General features: G+C 46.0%; 1 protein-coding gene across 2 annotated transcripts in view; it reads left to right on the forward strand.

The window, feature by feature from the left end:
* GLIS1 (GLIS family zinc finger 1) overlaps positions 1-17,071 on the forward strand; it is a 228,381-nt gene that overhangs the window by 101,761 nt on the left and 109,549 nt on the right. The window contains exon 2 of one of the 2 annotated variants that reach the window (XM_007471167.1): positions 14,467-14,547. The exons of the other annotated variant lie outside the window; for it this stretch is intronic. Within the exon in view, the coding sequence (XP_007471229.1) occupies positions 14,467-14,547 (81 nt within the window). The remainder of the gene's footprint in view (positions 1-14,466; positions 14,548-17,071) is intronic. 2 annotated transcript variants of the gene reach the window in all.

Here is a 17,071-nt window from a genome sequence, read left to right on the forward strand (position 1 = left end):
TCAGAATGGACATCATTAAAAAGTCTACAAATAATAAATGCTGGAGAGGGTGTCAAGAAAAGGGAACCCTCATACACTGTTGGTGGGAATTTAAATTGGTGTAGCTACTACGGAGAACAGTATGGAGGTTCCTAAAAAAATTAAAAATAGGGCTTCCCTGGTGGCGCAGTGGTTGAGAGTCTGCCTGCCGACGCAGGGGACACGGGTTTGTGCCCCGGTCTGGGAAGATCCCACATGCCGCGGAGCGGCTGGGCCCGTGAGCCATGGCCGCTGAGCCTGCGCGTCCAGAGTCTGTGCTCCGCAATGGGAGAGGCCACAACAGTGAGAGGCCCGCGTACCGCAAAAAAAACCCCCCAAAACCAAAAAAACTAAAAACTAAAAATAGAGCTACCATATGATCCCACAATCCCACTCCTGGTCATATATCCAGAGAAAATCATAATTCGAAAAGATACATGCACCCCAGTGTTCATTACAGCACTGTTTACAATAGCCAGGACATGCAAGCAACCTAAATGTCCATCAACAGAGGAATGGATAAAGAAGATGTGGCACATATATACAATGGAATATTACTCAGCCATAAAAAGAAACGAAATTGAGTTATTTGTAGTGAGGTGGATGTACCTAGAATCTGTCATACAGAGTGAAGTAAGTCAGAAAGAGAAAAACAAATACTGTATGCTAACACATATATATGGAATCTAAAAAAAAAAAAAGGTTCTGAAGAACCTAAGGGCAGGACAGGAATAAAGACTCAGGCGTAGAGAATGGACTTGAGGACATGGGGAGGGGGAAGGGTAAGCTGGGACAAAGTGAGAGAGTGGCAAGGACATGTATACACTACCAAATGTAAAATAGATAGCTAGTGGGAAGCAGCTGCATAGTAGCACAGGAGATCAGCTCGGTGCTTTGTGACCACCTAGACGGGTGGGATAGGGAGGGTGGGAGGGAGATGCAAGAGGGAGGGGATATGGGGATATATGTATACATATAGCTGACTCACTTTGTTATACAGCAGCAACTAACACACCATTGTAAAGCAATTATACTCCAATAAAGATGTTAAGAAAAAAAAAAGATGTGGTATATATATACAGTGGAATATTATTCAGCCATAAAAAAGAACAAAATAATGCCATTTGCAGCAACATGGATGGACCTAGAGATTGTCATACTGAGTGAAATAAGTCAGACAGAGAAAGACAAATGCCATATGGTATCGCTTATATGTAGAACCTAAAAAAAGGGTACAAATGAACTTATCTACAAAACAGAAATAGAGTTACAGATGTAGAAAACAATCTTATGGTTACTGGGGGGTAAGGAAGGGGGGAGAGATAAATTGGAAAATTGGGATTGACATATACACACTACTATATATAAAATAGATAACTAATAAGGACCTACTGTATAGTAGCAGTCCCCAACCTTTTTGGCACCAGGGACTGGTTTCGTGGAAGACAATTTTTCCACGGACGGGGTTGGGGGTGTGAGGGGTCGGGGGGATGGTTCAGGGGGTAACGGGAGCGATGGGGGGCAGCAGATGAAGCTTCGCTTGCTCGCCTGCCGCTCACCTCCTTCTGTGCGGCCTTTTCCTTGCAGGCTGTGGACCGGTACTGGTCAGCGGCCCGGGGGTTGGGGATCACTGCTGTATAGCACTGAGAACCCTACTCAATACTCTGTAACAGCCTATAGGGGAAAAGAATCTAAAAAAGAGTGGATATATGTATCAATATAACTGATTCACTTTGCTGTATACCTAAAACTAATACAACATTGTAAATCAACCATACTCCAATAAAAAAAAAAAAAAAAAGAGTACATTCCTGAGCTGCCTCACCTTCCAAGGGGTCTTTGAAATTTCCTCTCAGGGACTTCCCTGGTGGCACAGTGGATAAACTTCATGTTCCCAATGCAGGGGGCCCGGGTTTGATCCCTGGTCGGGGAACTAGATCCCACATGCATGCCTCAGCTGAGGAGCCCGCGTGCCGCAACTGAGACCCCGCACAACCAAATAAATGAATAAATATTTAAAAAATAAAATAAAATAAAATAAAATTCCTCTCAGAGCACTGTCTAGGGGACAGTATTTATTCATGGGCGTCCATACCCACTGGTCAGGGGCACAGCAGAAGCATTAACCCGCCACCCACTTTAGGGTCGTTGTCTGAGGTTGCCTGGCATGCGTGTGTTTTGTAGGAGACGCCGTCAGCCTGCCCCTGCCTGAAGCCGGGAAGCATGCTTGCGCCTGGCTGCTGTGGCAGTGGCAGCAGTAAGACGCATGGCCGAGAGGGGTCTGGGAAGCCATTTCAGCAAAATGAAAGAGCCGCCTCTGCTCAGCATCTTACATTGCTCTCCTCCAGCCAAGCTCTCACTCCACCCTCACCTCCAAACAGCTCTTGGCTCTAGCCAAGGTTTCTAGTGCCTTCCATGCAGCCCAATGGACAACGCTCAGCCTTGGATGCAGTTGACCGCTCTCTACTCCTTGCAGCACCGCTCTCTGACAGCTTCGGGACACGGCTCTTGCTCTTCTACTACTTGGGCTGCTGCTCATCAGCTCCCTGACTTCTAGCATTGGCGGCCCCGGGCTCAGTCCTTGGACCGCTTGCTCTTCTGTTTATGCTGTCTCCCTTGGTGGGCTCATCTTGTATCACTTCGTTTCAAACACCATCGGCTTGCTGCCAATCCAGAGTCATGTCTTGGGCTCTGATCTGGGCTCTGAACTCCAGACTTGTGAATCTAGTTGCTCTTCAGGGTCTCCATTGGCATGTCTCAAACATACATGACCGAAACAGCTCCTGGAGTCTCCCCAAACCTGGTTCTTCTCCTGTCGTCATCTTGGTAAATGGCAACTACGTCCTTACATATCTTCAGGATCAAGCCCTGGTGTCATCCTTGACTCTTCCCTTTCACTCCCTATAGCCGATCTGTCAATAAATCCTGGTGCCTCTACACTCACAGTATATCCAGTCCAGCCACTCCTCACCACCCTGACTGAAGCTACTACCATCATCTCTCACTGATTGATTGCAGTAGCTGCTCAGTTGGGTTCTCTGTCTCTGCCTTTGCCCCCATCAGCCCAGTAGTCAGAGTGATTTTGTTAAAGCAGTGGTTCTCAACTGGGGGCATTTTGCCCCCCGAGGAACAATTTGGCAGTGACATTTTTAACTGTCACAGCAGGGTGTGTGTGTGTGTGTGTGTGTGTGTGTGTGTGTGTGTATGTATGTGTGTGCACGTACAGGCACACATGTGAGCTACTGGGGATGCTGCTAAACATCCTGCAATGCACAAGACAGTCTCCCAGAGCAAAAAATTATCCAGCCTCAAATGTCAGCAGTGCTGAGGTTGACAAAACCTGTGTTAAAATATTAGTGATGTTGTTCTTCTGTTTAAAATTCACCAGAACTCTCATCTCAGCCAGATGTGGAGGTAAAGCACAAAGGCCTGGGAGGTCCTACATGATACACACACACACACCCTTATTCCTCTGGCCTCAGCTCTTCCTTCATGCCCTCAAGCCTGCTCCACCTCAGCCACGCTGGCTTCTTACTGATCCTGGAACATGTTAGGTCTCCTGCTGCCTCAGCGCCTTGGCACTGGCTGTTTCCTTTGCCTGGATGTCCTCCCCCTACAGCCAGACATCCATATGGCTCAGCCCCCAACCCAGGTCTTTATCCAAGTGATACCTCTCAGTGAGGCCTTCCCTGAGCATCCTATGTAGAAGTGCGTCCTCCCCTCAAATACTTTCAGTCCCCCTTCCTTTATATTTTTCTCATTATCACGAACATCCTGTATAATTTACTTACTTATTTTACTTCCCCCATTAGAAGGTGTGCTCCATGAGAGCAGAGATTGTTATCTGTTTTATTCACTGCTGGATTCCTAGCACTTAGAATAGTCCCTAGTGCATAAGAGGCACTCAGCAAAAACGTGATGAATGAATGATAAATGAATAATGCTTTGTAAAGTGTAAGTGATACATGTGATATTTGTGATTATTATTACACCGTGGTGCTACTAAGGGAGATGGTAGAAACCCTGCCATAAGGGTCTTGAAAAAAATAACACAGATGGGGACAATTGGTTAACTATTTGGAGAAAAAAATAAAGTTAAATCCTCACCTACATTATCCTGCAAAATACATTCCAGATGGATTAAGGAGTTAAGTGTGAAAAATGAAACCACACAAAAAATTAGAAGGTATTATAGGGAAATATTTATCTTATGTCTGGTTGGAAAAGAACTAGCTTTACTTAAAGCCCATGGAAGTGATCTCAACTAAAGACTGTTGGATTAGACTACTTGAAAATTTAGAACACTTTTATGTGTAAAAATTTATAAACAATAATGAAAGGCAATAAGCAAAACGAGAAAAGTATGTAAGCCTGATGTATTTAATACCTAAGAAAAGCTCCCCCCCAAATGATAAGAAAAATGCAGAAAGGATGGGAACAGGCATTTGACAGAAGAAGAAATATGGATAGCCAAAGATATTTTCAAATGTTTGCCCCCACTAGTAATAAAATCCAAATAAAAATGAAGTCTGATTTCAGTCTCACAAATTAGCAAAGCTAAAGGAAATCCTGTTGCTTATTGTTGCAACGTGCAGTGAAGTTGGCCCCCTCACCAGTCGCTGGTGGGAATGTAAATGGGGACAGTCTTTCTGGATGGCAATTTGACAATACGTTCTGTGAGCCTGGAAAATATTCAATCCCTTTGACCCAGGAATTCCTCTTCTTGGAAGTTGTCCCGAGGAAGTGTTCAGAGATGCAGACAGTGATTTATGTTCACGGGTGCTCATAACAGCATTATTTATAATAGCAAAAAATTGGAAACACCCTACCTAAATGCCTAACAATGAGGAATAACTAAAGTTATGGTGAATTCCATGATGGAATACTATGCAGCTGTTCAGAGGGGGCTTTTGAAGAATCCTTAGTGACAAGGGAAAAAATGCTCATGATTTGATAGTTAGTGTTACAAATACTGAAGTGTCAATATGTAGTAAAATGTTAAATATGTGTGTGTATGTGTATATGCACAGATACAATCACACACATAGGTGTAGTGGAAAAAAATGAACATTTTAAAACCTAAGCAGTCTGAGGAAGCAACTCAAGTGTCCATCGACCAATGAATGGATTACCAAAATGTGGTATATACATACAATGGAATATAATTCAGCCTTAAATAGGAAGGAAATTCTGTAATATTCTACGAGATGGATGAACCTTGAGGACATTATACTAAGTGAAATAAGCTAATCACAAAAAGACAAATACTGTATGATTCTACTTATATGAGTGGTCAAAACCATAGAGCCAGAAAGCACAATGGTGGTTGCCAGGGGCTTGGGGGGAGGGGAGAATAGGGAGTTCTTGTTTAATGGGTACAGTTTCAGATTTATAAGATGAAAAGAGTTAGGGTGATGGATGGTAGTGATGGCTGCATAACAATGTGAATGTATTTAATACCATGAACTGCACACTTAAAAATGGTTAAGATGGTAAATTTTATGTTCTGTGTATTTTAACACAATTTTTTTAAAAAGAAAGAAATCTAAGCTGTCCGAGAGATAGGGTTATGGAATTTAAAACAATTTTTGAAGATATTTTGTCCCTTAAAATTCATGACACATGAACATGGTGAGTCAGATAGGAGAGGAAAACCCAAGGCTCACATATGAATGGTCTAGGATGGCTTTCTCAGGCCTGTGTGTGTGTGCGGGAATGATCAGGAAGGCTCTCCAGGCTTTCCAGAAACCACTTGATTTAGCAAATATTAGTCCCTGCCCTCATGGAGCTTGTGTTCAAATGGAGCAGACAGATGTGAGCAGCCAGAATACTATGTAGGCAGTGGTATGTGCTAAGAAGGGAGATGAAGCAGATGAGAGGTTAGTGAGTGGTGGGGCCTGGGGGCGGTCAGGGAAGGCCTTTCGTAGGAAGGGAGGTCTGAATGACAGGAAGCAGGCATCCTTGAACCCGGGGCAGAGGAGACAGCTATTGCAAAGGCCCAGAAGGAGGAGCAAGCTCCCCGAGTGTGACGAGGCCAGTGTGTCTGCAGTGGGGCTGGGACAGTGGAACAAGGAGCCCAGTGATGCCTCCCCTTCTCCTCTGTATCTTTGGGTCATGGCCTGTTCTCTGAGACCATCTCATGCCTTGTTCATTTCTAGGACACTGTTCTGAGCCAGGTGCTGGGCCAGGGAGTCAGGCTGGCGGGAGAAGTGGGGAGAGGCCCTGAGGAGCCAACCGTCCAGTGATGGGGATAGCGGGGGCCCAGTGGGGGCTAATTCATGGGGCTATGAAGGATGGAGGAGTTCAGGGAGGAAATGTTTGAGCTGGACCTTGAAAGATAAGTAGGAATGAATTCACCAGGTGGAAGTGGGTGAAAGGCATTTCAGGAGAGGGAATGGCATGAAGCATGGGGTGGGGTGGGCTTGCACATTCAGGGCTTATCAGGGGAATGGTAAATAGCTGTTAGGCCTGGACTATATGACTATATGGGGTGTGTGTGTGTGTGTGTGTGTGTGTGTGTGTGTGTGTGTGTGTGTGTAGTCTTGGAAGATCAGACCAGAGGAGTGGTTTGGAGCCAGGCTGTGAAGGGCCTTGAGTGTGCCAGGCCAAAGAGGGAGACTTTCTTTTAAAGTTTGGTGGTGGCCAAACACTAGGCTAACAGCAGGATCGGCTCAGCAGGATCCTCTGGAGCACTCATACAAGGCAGCTTCCCTGGCCATATCCCACGAGATTCTCATTTGCTATATCTAGGGCAGGGCCCAGATATATTTTTCATAAGTCCCCCAGGTGATTCTGATGTGCCACAGAGTGTGGGGCTCACCGCTGTGGATGAAGAGTCATTGAATTGTAAAAGGGAGATCCGAGACCCTGTTTGTTCTCTGCCCTGGGAGCCTTCCCTGATGGCCGTCCCTTCTGACCTCTCAGGGTGTTGCTTGTCCCCCTAGGTCGATAGGGTTAAATTAGTTTATAAGGTGCCTGGTACTCAGATGTAAGTTCCATGTGGGCACTATGTCTGGTTCATGATTCTATCCCTGGTGCTGGTACAGAGAGGGCACCATAAATGTGTGAGGTGCTTCATGAATATTAGCATCTTGCCTTGGCCATCCCCCTGCCCTTGGTAGATGTGATGCTCGTACTCAAGGTGCTGGGGCATCAGGGAATGATAAAAACAGCATTGAGCATCTCCTAGGTGGCCATGGGAGGATACAGGAATGGGTACGGTCATATTTATTTGAGGGAAGCCTTCTAGGGATATATAACACAAATATAAAAATGCTATAATTCAGGGCGCTCTCTTGAGGGCAGAGACCCAGGCTGGGTCCTGACATGATTGTGAGTTCAGGACGTGACCACTGAAGGCACCCCAGGCAGAGGGCACAGCAAGACTGAAGGCCCAACAGTGGAAAAGGGCACTGATCCTTGGGGCACTGGCCCCTTGGGGTGCAGAAGCTCCTACACTTGCTGTCTGTCTGTCTCTCAGGTGCTCTGTGCTGTCGCGTTGGGCCATCTGTTTTCCTGTATTCTTTTGGGTGGAAGGAGTAGAGCTTTGGCTTCAGGGAGGCCAGGCTGTGTGGCCTGGAACAAGTTATCCTGGAGTATCTTAGAGTCTTCATCCATAAAATGGGAACAATACTGTCTTCTTCACATGGTTGGCTTAAACAAAACAAGTCACGCCAAGCCCAGCGCCTGGCACACAGCAGGTACATAATTAATGTCGGTTCTTATGTCCCTCCTCCCTTTCTGTCCCACCTCCTCTCTGGTTGATAATCAGCCATAGGAAGTCCTGGTGGATTTCCCAGCCAGGCACGTTGGCCCGGCATTCTGCTATCTCTTCGAGATAATAAATATACGAATAAAACCGAAATCCATTATTAGCTTCTTCTAGACTGTCTGCATGATTTATGGCTTCAAAGTGTCTCTAGTTAATCTGTCGAAAGGGATTTTAAATTTCATCCGTCTTCCCTGCTGGCAGCCTCCTCTACCTTGAATTCAGCTGTTTGACATGTCTAGTACCGGGGTCCCATTTTAAAAACATTTACAGTGGGCCAGCAGGAAAAAAAATCAGAGATGGAGCAGCAAGCAGGAGGCTCAATTTGGCACATCTGCTTTTAATTCTACGCATCTCCAAAAGTGCAAATAACTTGAAAGTTCTCCCAGGGAAGAAGTCCGCTGTGCCCACGAGGGCTACCTTAGGTGACTTTAAAGGAGAGATGGATAATTACTGAAAATGAATTGTCACTGAAATGGAACCCTCCCGATTGGCCAGGCTGACCATCTGCTGCTCACATGTGCAGGCAGCTCTCCACACCCCCTCCAGGACTGCGGAGCACTCAGCTCTGTGGTTTTCTTAACCTCTGCCTCCAGGCCGCTCAGATAATGAGTTGTCCGACTCACGCCAACCGAGGTGGGGGCTGCACAGGGCCCATGTGTGGCTGTGACTATTGGCCTTGGAGTTAGGGCACAGGCAGAACTGCCCAGAATTCAGTTCAACAGACCGTGCGGTAAGGCCCTGTGACTGTCAGGCCCTGGAGTGTGTGTGTGTGTGTGTGTGTGTGTGTGTGTGTGTGTGTGCGCGCGCGTGTGTGTGTGTGTGTGTGTGTGTCCCAGAATTCAGTTCAACAGACCGTGCGGTAAGGCCCTGTGACTGTCAGGCCCTGGAGTGTGTGTGTGTGTGTGTGTGTGTGTGTGTGTGTGTGTGTGTGTGCGCGCGCGTGTGTGTGTGTGTGTGTATGTGTGTGCGCGCATGTACATGAGTGCCCACTGCACTCTACTGTTGACAAAGCCCTTTTACATTTATCACAGGTGGGGAAGCTGAATTGCATTCATTTATTTATTCAGAGAAAATGTGTTCATTCAACCCCTGAGGCGTACCAGTCCCTATATTAGGTGCTGGACACAGAGATGAATCAGCCACAGCCCGGCCTTTGGGCACCAGTGGGAGAGATTTGGGAGGGGTTGGTGAGGTCTGCACCTCTGAGAGATCTGAACAGAGGTGTCCAGGAAGGTTGCACTGAGGCGGCGTCACTTCAGCTGGGCCTTGTGGGATTCATGCACGTGACAGCTGAATTGTTGAATTCCTATTATTCTGAGGCAGTGCTCTCAGATCTAGGTGGTGATCAAAACAGACCAAGTTCATGAGAGCAGAAAATAAATAGGTGAGTAAAGAAACAAAATGCTTTTAAATAATGATGAGTGCTTTAAAGGTGGTCAAACTGGATGGTGTGAGGGTGAGGTTCCCAGAGCACCAGGGAAGCCCTCCCAGATGAGGTGGCTTTTGCTCCAAGATGTGAATGGGGACAAGGAGCTGCACAGACATGAGAGAAGAGAGGCCAGAGAGACTAGGAAAGCAAAGCCCCTGAGGTGTGTTTGGGGACAGGGCATGTGTCTTAGCCATTCAGGCTGCTGTAACAAAAATACAACAAACATTTAATTCTCAGTTCTGGAGGCTGGGAATTCTGAGGTCAAGGTACTGGCAGATTGAGTGACTGGCGAGGACCCGATTCCTGGTTTGTGGGTGGCCATCTTCTCACTGTGCTCTCATATAGGGGAAAGTAGAGGGAAGTACGCTCTCTTCTAACTCTTAGAAGGACACTAATCCCATTCATGAGGGCTCCACCCTTGTGACCTCATCTAATCCTAATCACTTTCCAAAGGCTGCACCTCTAACACCATCACACGGCAGGTAGGGTTTCAACATGTGAATTTTGGGGGACACAAAGATTCAGTCCATCACAGTGGGTGTGGCAGGAGCAGAGCAGTGAGGGAATGATAGGCAGAGAAGTTAACCCGGCTAGCTCAGGGATCCTCTGGACACAGGCTGGTGACCACCAGGCCTGGGGAATGAGGGCCATTGAAAAGGGTTTGGAGCAGAAATGGGGGTCCCTGGGGGTGAGGTGGCAGTGTGTAGAGCCTGTGGCTGCCAGGCTGTGGAGGACAGACTTGGCAGGAGCTCCAGAGAGAGGTGTTGGGAGCTGTCTCCTGGGGAAGCTACGGGTTGTGTCTGCTGTTTGTTTGACTTACTTCTAGATGGATTAACAACTAGCTGCAGTACTGGGAACTTCAGTATTTGGCCAGGGTCTGGTCACACCAAAGGGAGATGTGGGCTTGGAGTGGAAGAGGCTGGACCTTGGCACCATGCCTCCTTTGCACTCTGGGCCTGGTGTTTCCACCAGGAGGCAAAGGGACAGAGCATCTGTTGTCATGAGTGGCTAGAGAGGGGAGTCCATAAGACCAAGCTGGTGCCCTCCCTACAGCTCCACGGTCACTCAGCCTGGGCATGTGGGGGCTGGCCTGGGCCTCTGTGAGGGAAGGTGGCTCCCCCTCTGATGGGAGAGGCAAGTCACGAGGAGACAAGTGTGAGCACTCAAGGGCAGCACTGTGAACACCTGTGCCCCTGTGCTGGTTACAGGGCCTGGCCTGCAGCCTGTACTTGGGTATTGTTTCTGCACAGATGGATGGATCAATCTGAATGGGGGTTTGGGAATCAGATAGGCCAAGGTTTAAATCAGTTTCTTCTCTGAGCCTCTCATTTCTTCATCTGCAAAATGGAGAAAACATGAAAATTAAATAAGATTTTGCTTATATATATATAATATATATATAATATATATATTATAATATATATAATATAATATAATATAATATAATATATATTATATAATATATAATATATATTATATTATATATTATATATTATAATATATAATATAATATAATATAATATAATATTATATTATATAATATATAATATATTATTATATATATATATATATATATATATATAGTATTGGGCCCAGCACCTGGCACCTAATAGGAGTTCACTCTATAGTGGCTGTATATCCCAGAGAAAGGGCCAGGGCTCAGAATGCAGTGTGCTCTCTAGGCTGGGGAGACAAGAATGTCAAGAGCAGGTGCCCAGTAAATGTTTGTTGAATGAATATTTGAGTCAATGAAGAACGAATGGATAATACAGTTTGCATGTTGGGACCAAGTGATAGAATCTGTGACTCCATCATGATAGAGGATAAAGTCCAAGGTTACTGAAATGGCCCACCGGGCCCCACCTGCTCCAACCCCTGCTCATCTGATTCCTGGGCTTTTCCTAATTCCAGCTCTGAAATACTCAAAGCTCCCGATACCTCCTGCTCTTGCATGTCTGGTCCTTGCATTTTTGATGCTCTTCATGCCCTGTCTTCCTGGCAAGTAATCTTTCAGTATTTAGCTTGAGTCATCTCCTCTAGGAGGTTTTTCTGACTTTTTCCTGCTCGGAGGAAAAGGAGGTCCATACAAATGAAGCCAGGTGTGTCATCCAGACCCGGAGCTGCAGGAAGCTGGACTTACATTTTGTTTTCTCTTCAGAACTGGCCAGCAGGAAGAAAGTCCTTCATTATAGCAGCAATCATTAGCCCTTCAGTGAGTGTCCAGTTACCCACATTCCAATAAGCCAGTGTTGCTATTGTCCCCTGGTTTTACTTTAATTTCCCTGATGATTAGAGATGCAAAGCATCTTTGGATCTTCCTATGTGCATATCTTCTTTTGAGAAATCTATTCAAGTCCTTTGTCCATTTTTCAGTTGGGTTATTTATCCTTTTATTATTGAGTTGTGAGAGTTCTTTATATATTCAGGATACAAGTCCTGTTGGGTATATGTGTAGGGAATATTTTCTCCCATTATCTGCCTTGCCTTTTCATTTTCTAAATGGTGTTTCTTAAAGAACAAAGATTTAAAATTTTGCATCAGTCTAGTTTATTGACTTTTTCTTTTGTTTCCTGCATTTTTAAATAAACTTTTGCCTGTCTTGAGGTATACTCTATTCTAGAAGTTTTATGGTTTTAGCTTTAAATTGAGGTTGATGATGCATTGTGAATTAATTTTTGGGTACAGTGTGAGATAAGGGTCAAGGTTCATCTTTTCCATACAGGTATCCAGTTATCCTAGCAACATGTGTTGAAGAGACTTCTTTTCCTTGTTGGTTTGTCTTGGCACTTTAGGGAAAAATCAGTTGACCATATTAGTGTGGGTTTATTTGTGGGCTTTCTGTTTTTTCCACTGATCTATGTGTATTCGTCTATTCTTATAACAACACCATGCTGTCTTGATGACTGTAGCTTTATAGAATGTCTTGAATCTGATAGTGTGAGCCCCCAACTTTGTACTTCATTTTCAATATTGTTTTGACTATTCTAGGTCCTTAATATTTTCATATATATTTTAGAATTAACTAGTCAAGCTTTACCAAAAAAACAGCTAGAACTTTGATTGGGATGACATTAAATATAGAGATTGACTTGGATAGAATTGACATCTTAACAATATTGAATCTTCCATCCATGAACATAGTATCTCTCCTCGTTTATTTAGAGATAAACACTTCTCTCAGAAGTGTTAATAGTTTTCAGTGTAAAGGTCTTACAAAACTTTAACTTTGTTCCTAAGAATTTTATGTTTTTTTTGATGTCATTATATGTGAGATTGCTTTTTAAATTCTATTTCCCCATTAATTCCTAGTAGAATTATAATTGTTTTTATATGTTGACCTTGTATCCTGTGACACTGCTAGATTAATTTATTCTTTCCATATTTTTCTTCTTGGAGATTTCTTAGGAATTTCCATGTAAGTAATCATGTCATCTGAGAGTAAAGAGTTATGCTTCTTCTATTTTCATGCCATCTTCTTTCCTTCCCTGATTGTACTAGCTGTGGGACCTCTAATATGTTGAATAGAAGTGGTGAGTATGGGCATCCTTATTTTGTTCCCAATCTTAGGAGAAAGCATTCAGTGTTTCATCGTTAAGCTTGATGTTAGCTGTAGTTTATCATTGATGTACTTTATTATATAGAGGAAATTATTTTCTATTCCTAGTGTTCTGAGAATTCTTATCGTGAATTTTTTTCTGCATCAGTTGAGCTGATCATAAGGCTCTTCTCCTTCATTCTTTTGATTTAGTGAATTATGCTGATTAATCTAGAACCTTACATTCTGAGGATAAACCTCACTTGGTCATGACAAATCATCCTTTTCATATATTGCTGGATTTGATTCATTAGTTTTTTTAAAAGAGTTGGTATCAAATTTGATACTTTAACCATAAATGTGAAATTGTAAAGAGTAAAAGAAGTTGGTTGTAAACCATAAAAAGTACTAAAAGATACTTAAAGTAATAAATAAACTAAGAAGTAGCAGTAAGCAGCCCTATCACCATTGTGTGTTAATTGCTAGGAACAGACAAACTAAAGTTAACAAGTTTCTTGAGAAATTAGCAAAAGAATCCCCCGCCAAAAAAAGTAAGAATAGGCAAAACAAAATGACATTAGATAATGATGAAAGAAATGTGTATTAGTTTCCTGAGGCTGCCGTAACAAATTACCACAAACTTCGTGCTTAAAAAACAACGGAAGTTTATTCTCACAGCTGTGGAAGATTCTGGCATCAAGGTGCTGGCTCTGGAGGCTTGTGGGGAGCATGCATTCTTTGCCTGTTCCAGCTTCTGGTGGCTGTTGGCATTCCATGACTTGTGGCTGCGTTGCTCCCGTCTCTGCCCCTGTGGTCATGTCATCTCCTCTCTGTGTCTCTCCTCATACGGATCCTTCTCGCTGGATTTAGGGCCCACCAGGATAATCTCTTCAGCTCAAAATCTTTAATTCCATTACATCTGCAAAGACCCTTTTTCCAAATAAGATCACATTCCCGGTTCCAGAAATTTGAAATGGACATGTCTTTTTAGGAGCCACCATTCAACCTACTGCACAATGTAACTTCAAGATTTCCTGTATGAAACATTGACATTTGATAACTGATAATGAAATACACTGAATAGTAAATACTAAATAAGAGGACTAAATCAACCCATGATCCTTGATTTTGACCAGCTTAATATTCTTTAAAATGCTGCTCTGAACACAAAATCAAAACTTATTAACTAAAACTAAAACCATCTCCTCCAACACAAATGGTTGTCATCTTTATAAATGGCTAAAATAAATAAGTTTTGGGTAACTGTTGAGGTAATTTGGGAATGTAGCCACTTGGCGAAGTAATTTGTGGCTAATTGGCTTTTGATGAATTGGTCATTTGACACATTGATTTTCGGCCAGCTGGCACTTGAGAATTGATGTTCGTCAAGTTGGACAGCCTCCCACACGGGCCTGGGGCTTGATGTCTGGGGCCAGGCTGTGAGGCCCACATGGGCGCCTGGCAGGCTGAGCGCTTGGTCAGGGATCCAGAGATCATCTTGGACCGGGAGGGGAGAATCCAGAAGACCTGGCCACTCCCCAGCCTTGGCCACCCGCTTCATCCTGAGAGCCTGCTCTCTGAGATTTGGGGCATACAAATCCTAACAGAATGAGAGTGACCTTTTATTACTGCATTATAAAACGCCTGTGAGCATTGTCTCATTTGCCCCTCACCGCTGCCGGTGCAACAGGTATGATCATTTGTATCTTACAGATAAGGGAGGTTCAGAGAGGTTGGGTTACCTGGCCAAGAGCACATCAGTGGGTCAACGGCAGAGTTCGGATTCCAGACCAGGTAAGTTGTCTGTCTCTAAAGCCCGTGCTGTTAATCACTGGGCCAAAATGGATCGCATGTAGTTCTTGTCCTCAAGCAGCTGCTGGTGCAGTCAGCTCCTTCATCAAGTATTTCTGAGGGCCTCCTTGCAGCCGACAGTGGAGCCCTTTCCTGTTTCTCCAGATGAGGAGGCTGAGGCCTGGTCGAGGTGTGAGTTTTGTCAAAACAAAAGTCACCCGGTATCTGCGTCAGAGCGAATATTGGAACCAGGCGGGGCCTCGTTCCTCCCCACCCGGCTGCCTCCACCTCCAGCCTGGCTCCTGGATTTCTGTCTTTGTGTTCTTGTCTCCGAAAGTGGGACAGACCCCAGCGGCCTCCTGCCTTCCATCCCCCAGCCCTCCTTGTTTATGTCCATGTTAATGGGCCTTTGCAGGCTGGCCCAGCTGCCGAGCGCGAGCCAGCGAGCCACCTGGAGCTGCGTCTGCCACAGAATGTTTACGGTGCACGGAGCCGAACCGAAACAACATCCATCTTGTTGACTGGTCCCAAACACTGCACTCATTCACAGCCTGTCCGCTGACGGGGTCCCCGTGCTTGGCAGTGAGCTGCCGCGGCTCACCAGGCAAAACCTGGCAGCGCGATGGTGAGAAGAAAGCAGGAGGGCTTTGGGGAAATCACGCCCTGAGCCCCAGGAGGCCCTCTGGCCCGTTTTCTATTCACGCCATCCTTTAACCAGATTCATCCGTCAGGATGGTACACTGTGACGTCAGGGTTGGTCTGAAGAAAAGATGCTGGGCACCGAGCTGGCATCAGGAATGCAGGTCAGTGCTAGCCACAGGCCTCAGTGAGGACGGATGAGATCATCTGTGTACACGCAAAGTGCCACGTTGTGGAGGCCAGCAGCCCAGCACCCTGGTGATGGCCAGGGCTTTACCCCAGACAGACCTGGCTTGAATCCGGGCATAGCTCTCATCACCTCCCAGACTCAGTTTCCTTATCTCTCGATGATCCCTGCCTGGCAGAGCTTATGGGAGAAGCTTTAAGATACACTCATAAACCAAGTTGTCCCGTGAATGTCCCATCTCTGCCAGAACACTGCCTTTAAGAGGTAGCAGTGAGGTGCCATGGAGTGAATGCCTGATGGAGACTCTGGAGAACTGGATCTGATCCTGACTTGGCCACTGGCTGTATAAATGTGGACAAGCACCTTGCTCTCTGTGGGTCTCAGTATCCCTTTTCTGTAAAATAGGAGGCTGAGATTAGATTATCTTTCAGGGCCATTTTAGCCCTGACATCTTACAATAGAGTAACTGAGGGATGCTCCTCAGGTAGTGTGCACTTCCTTCCCCCTAGGAATGGCCTCTCTGGGCCTCTGGGCAACCCTGTGGGTGGGGTGTGGGATGATCACTGCAGCCCTGGCTGAGGACTGTAGTCTGGAATCACCAGCCCTGCGATTGAATCCTAGGTCCATTTCTTTCTAAGTGTGTTACTCAGGAGAAGTCATTTTGCCTTCCTGGGCCTCAGTTTCCTCATCTGTAAAATGGGCTAATAGATCTATCTAGCAAGACTGCAGAGAGGCTTGGATGAAACATTTAGCTCTGCCCTCCAAGGTATGGACACATCACTTACATCGTATGGTAAGGGCTGCGGGGGAGTGATTCCCAGAGTGCCTGGGAGCAGCCAACCACGTGGGGAGAGGGTGGCAGAATCAGGGAAGGCTTCATGGAGGCAGTGGTCATGCTAGAGGAAGGATAAGAGGAGGCAGGTATGCTCCTTCATCCTTGTAGAGGGAAGAGGAGTGTGGACTTCAGTTCTGGCACTGATCCACCCCAGAGTCTTTTTCTGTTTAAGGGTTCATGTCACTCACGAGACTATGGGCTCCTGAGGGAAGCACCAGCGTCTGGCTCACCTCTGTGTCCCAGTGCCCAGGCCTGGCACACATAGGAGCTCAGAGCCGGTGGGTGGATGGGTGCTGACTTTAGCCCGTTCCAGAGAAAACCGTGGGAAGTGGCAGGCCTGTCAGGTAGTAAGGAGTCCCGAATGCTAGGGCTGGCGGGAGGGAGAAGTCAGGGTCTTGTTCAAGACCGGCCCCCACTCTGGGTCATGAGGCCTCTTGACAGGGCATTCATGATGGTTCTTTGGGGTAAGAAGAGAACAGGAACGTTTAGAGACACCTCCAGTCCACTCCCCTTGTTTTACAGCAAAGGAAACTGAGACCCAGGAGCTGGGGGCTGCCCAAGACATGTAGTGAGTTCTCTGGGAAGCCCAGAACACTGGGCTCAGCTTCCCTGCCCAGGGGGCCTTTCCCCGGACTCTTAACCTGAAGTGTGAAAAAGGGGCTTGGGGGACTTCCCTGGTGGCGCAGTGGTTGAAAGTCCGCCTGCCGATGCGGGGAACACGGGTTCGTGCCCCGATCCGGGAAGATCCCACATGCCGCGGAAAGGCTGGGCCCGTGAGCCATGGCCGCTGAGCCTGCGCGTCCGGAGCCTATGCTCCGCAACAGGAGAGGCCATAGCAGTGAGAGGCCCGCGTACCAAAAAAAACG

This window comes from Lipotes vexillifer, unplaced genomic scaffold (assembly GCF_000442215.2).
Source record: "Lipotes vexillifer unplaced genomic scaffold, Lipotes_vexillifer_v1.1 scaffold1003, whole genome shotgun sequence".
NCBI classification, from domain to species: Eukaryota; Metazoa; Chordata; class Mammalia; order Artiodactyla; family Lipotidae; genus Lipotes; species Lipotes vexillifer.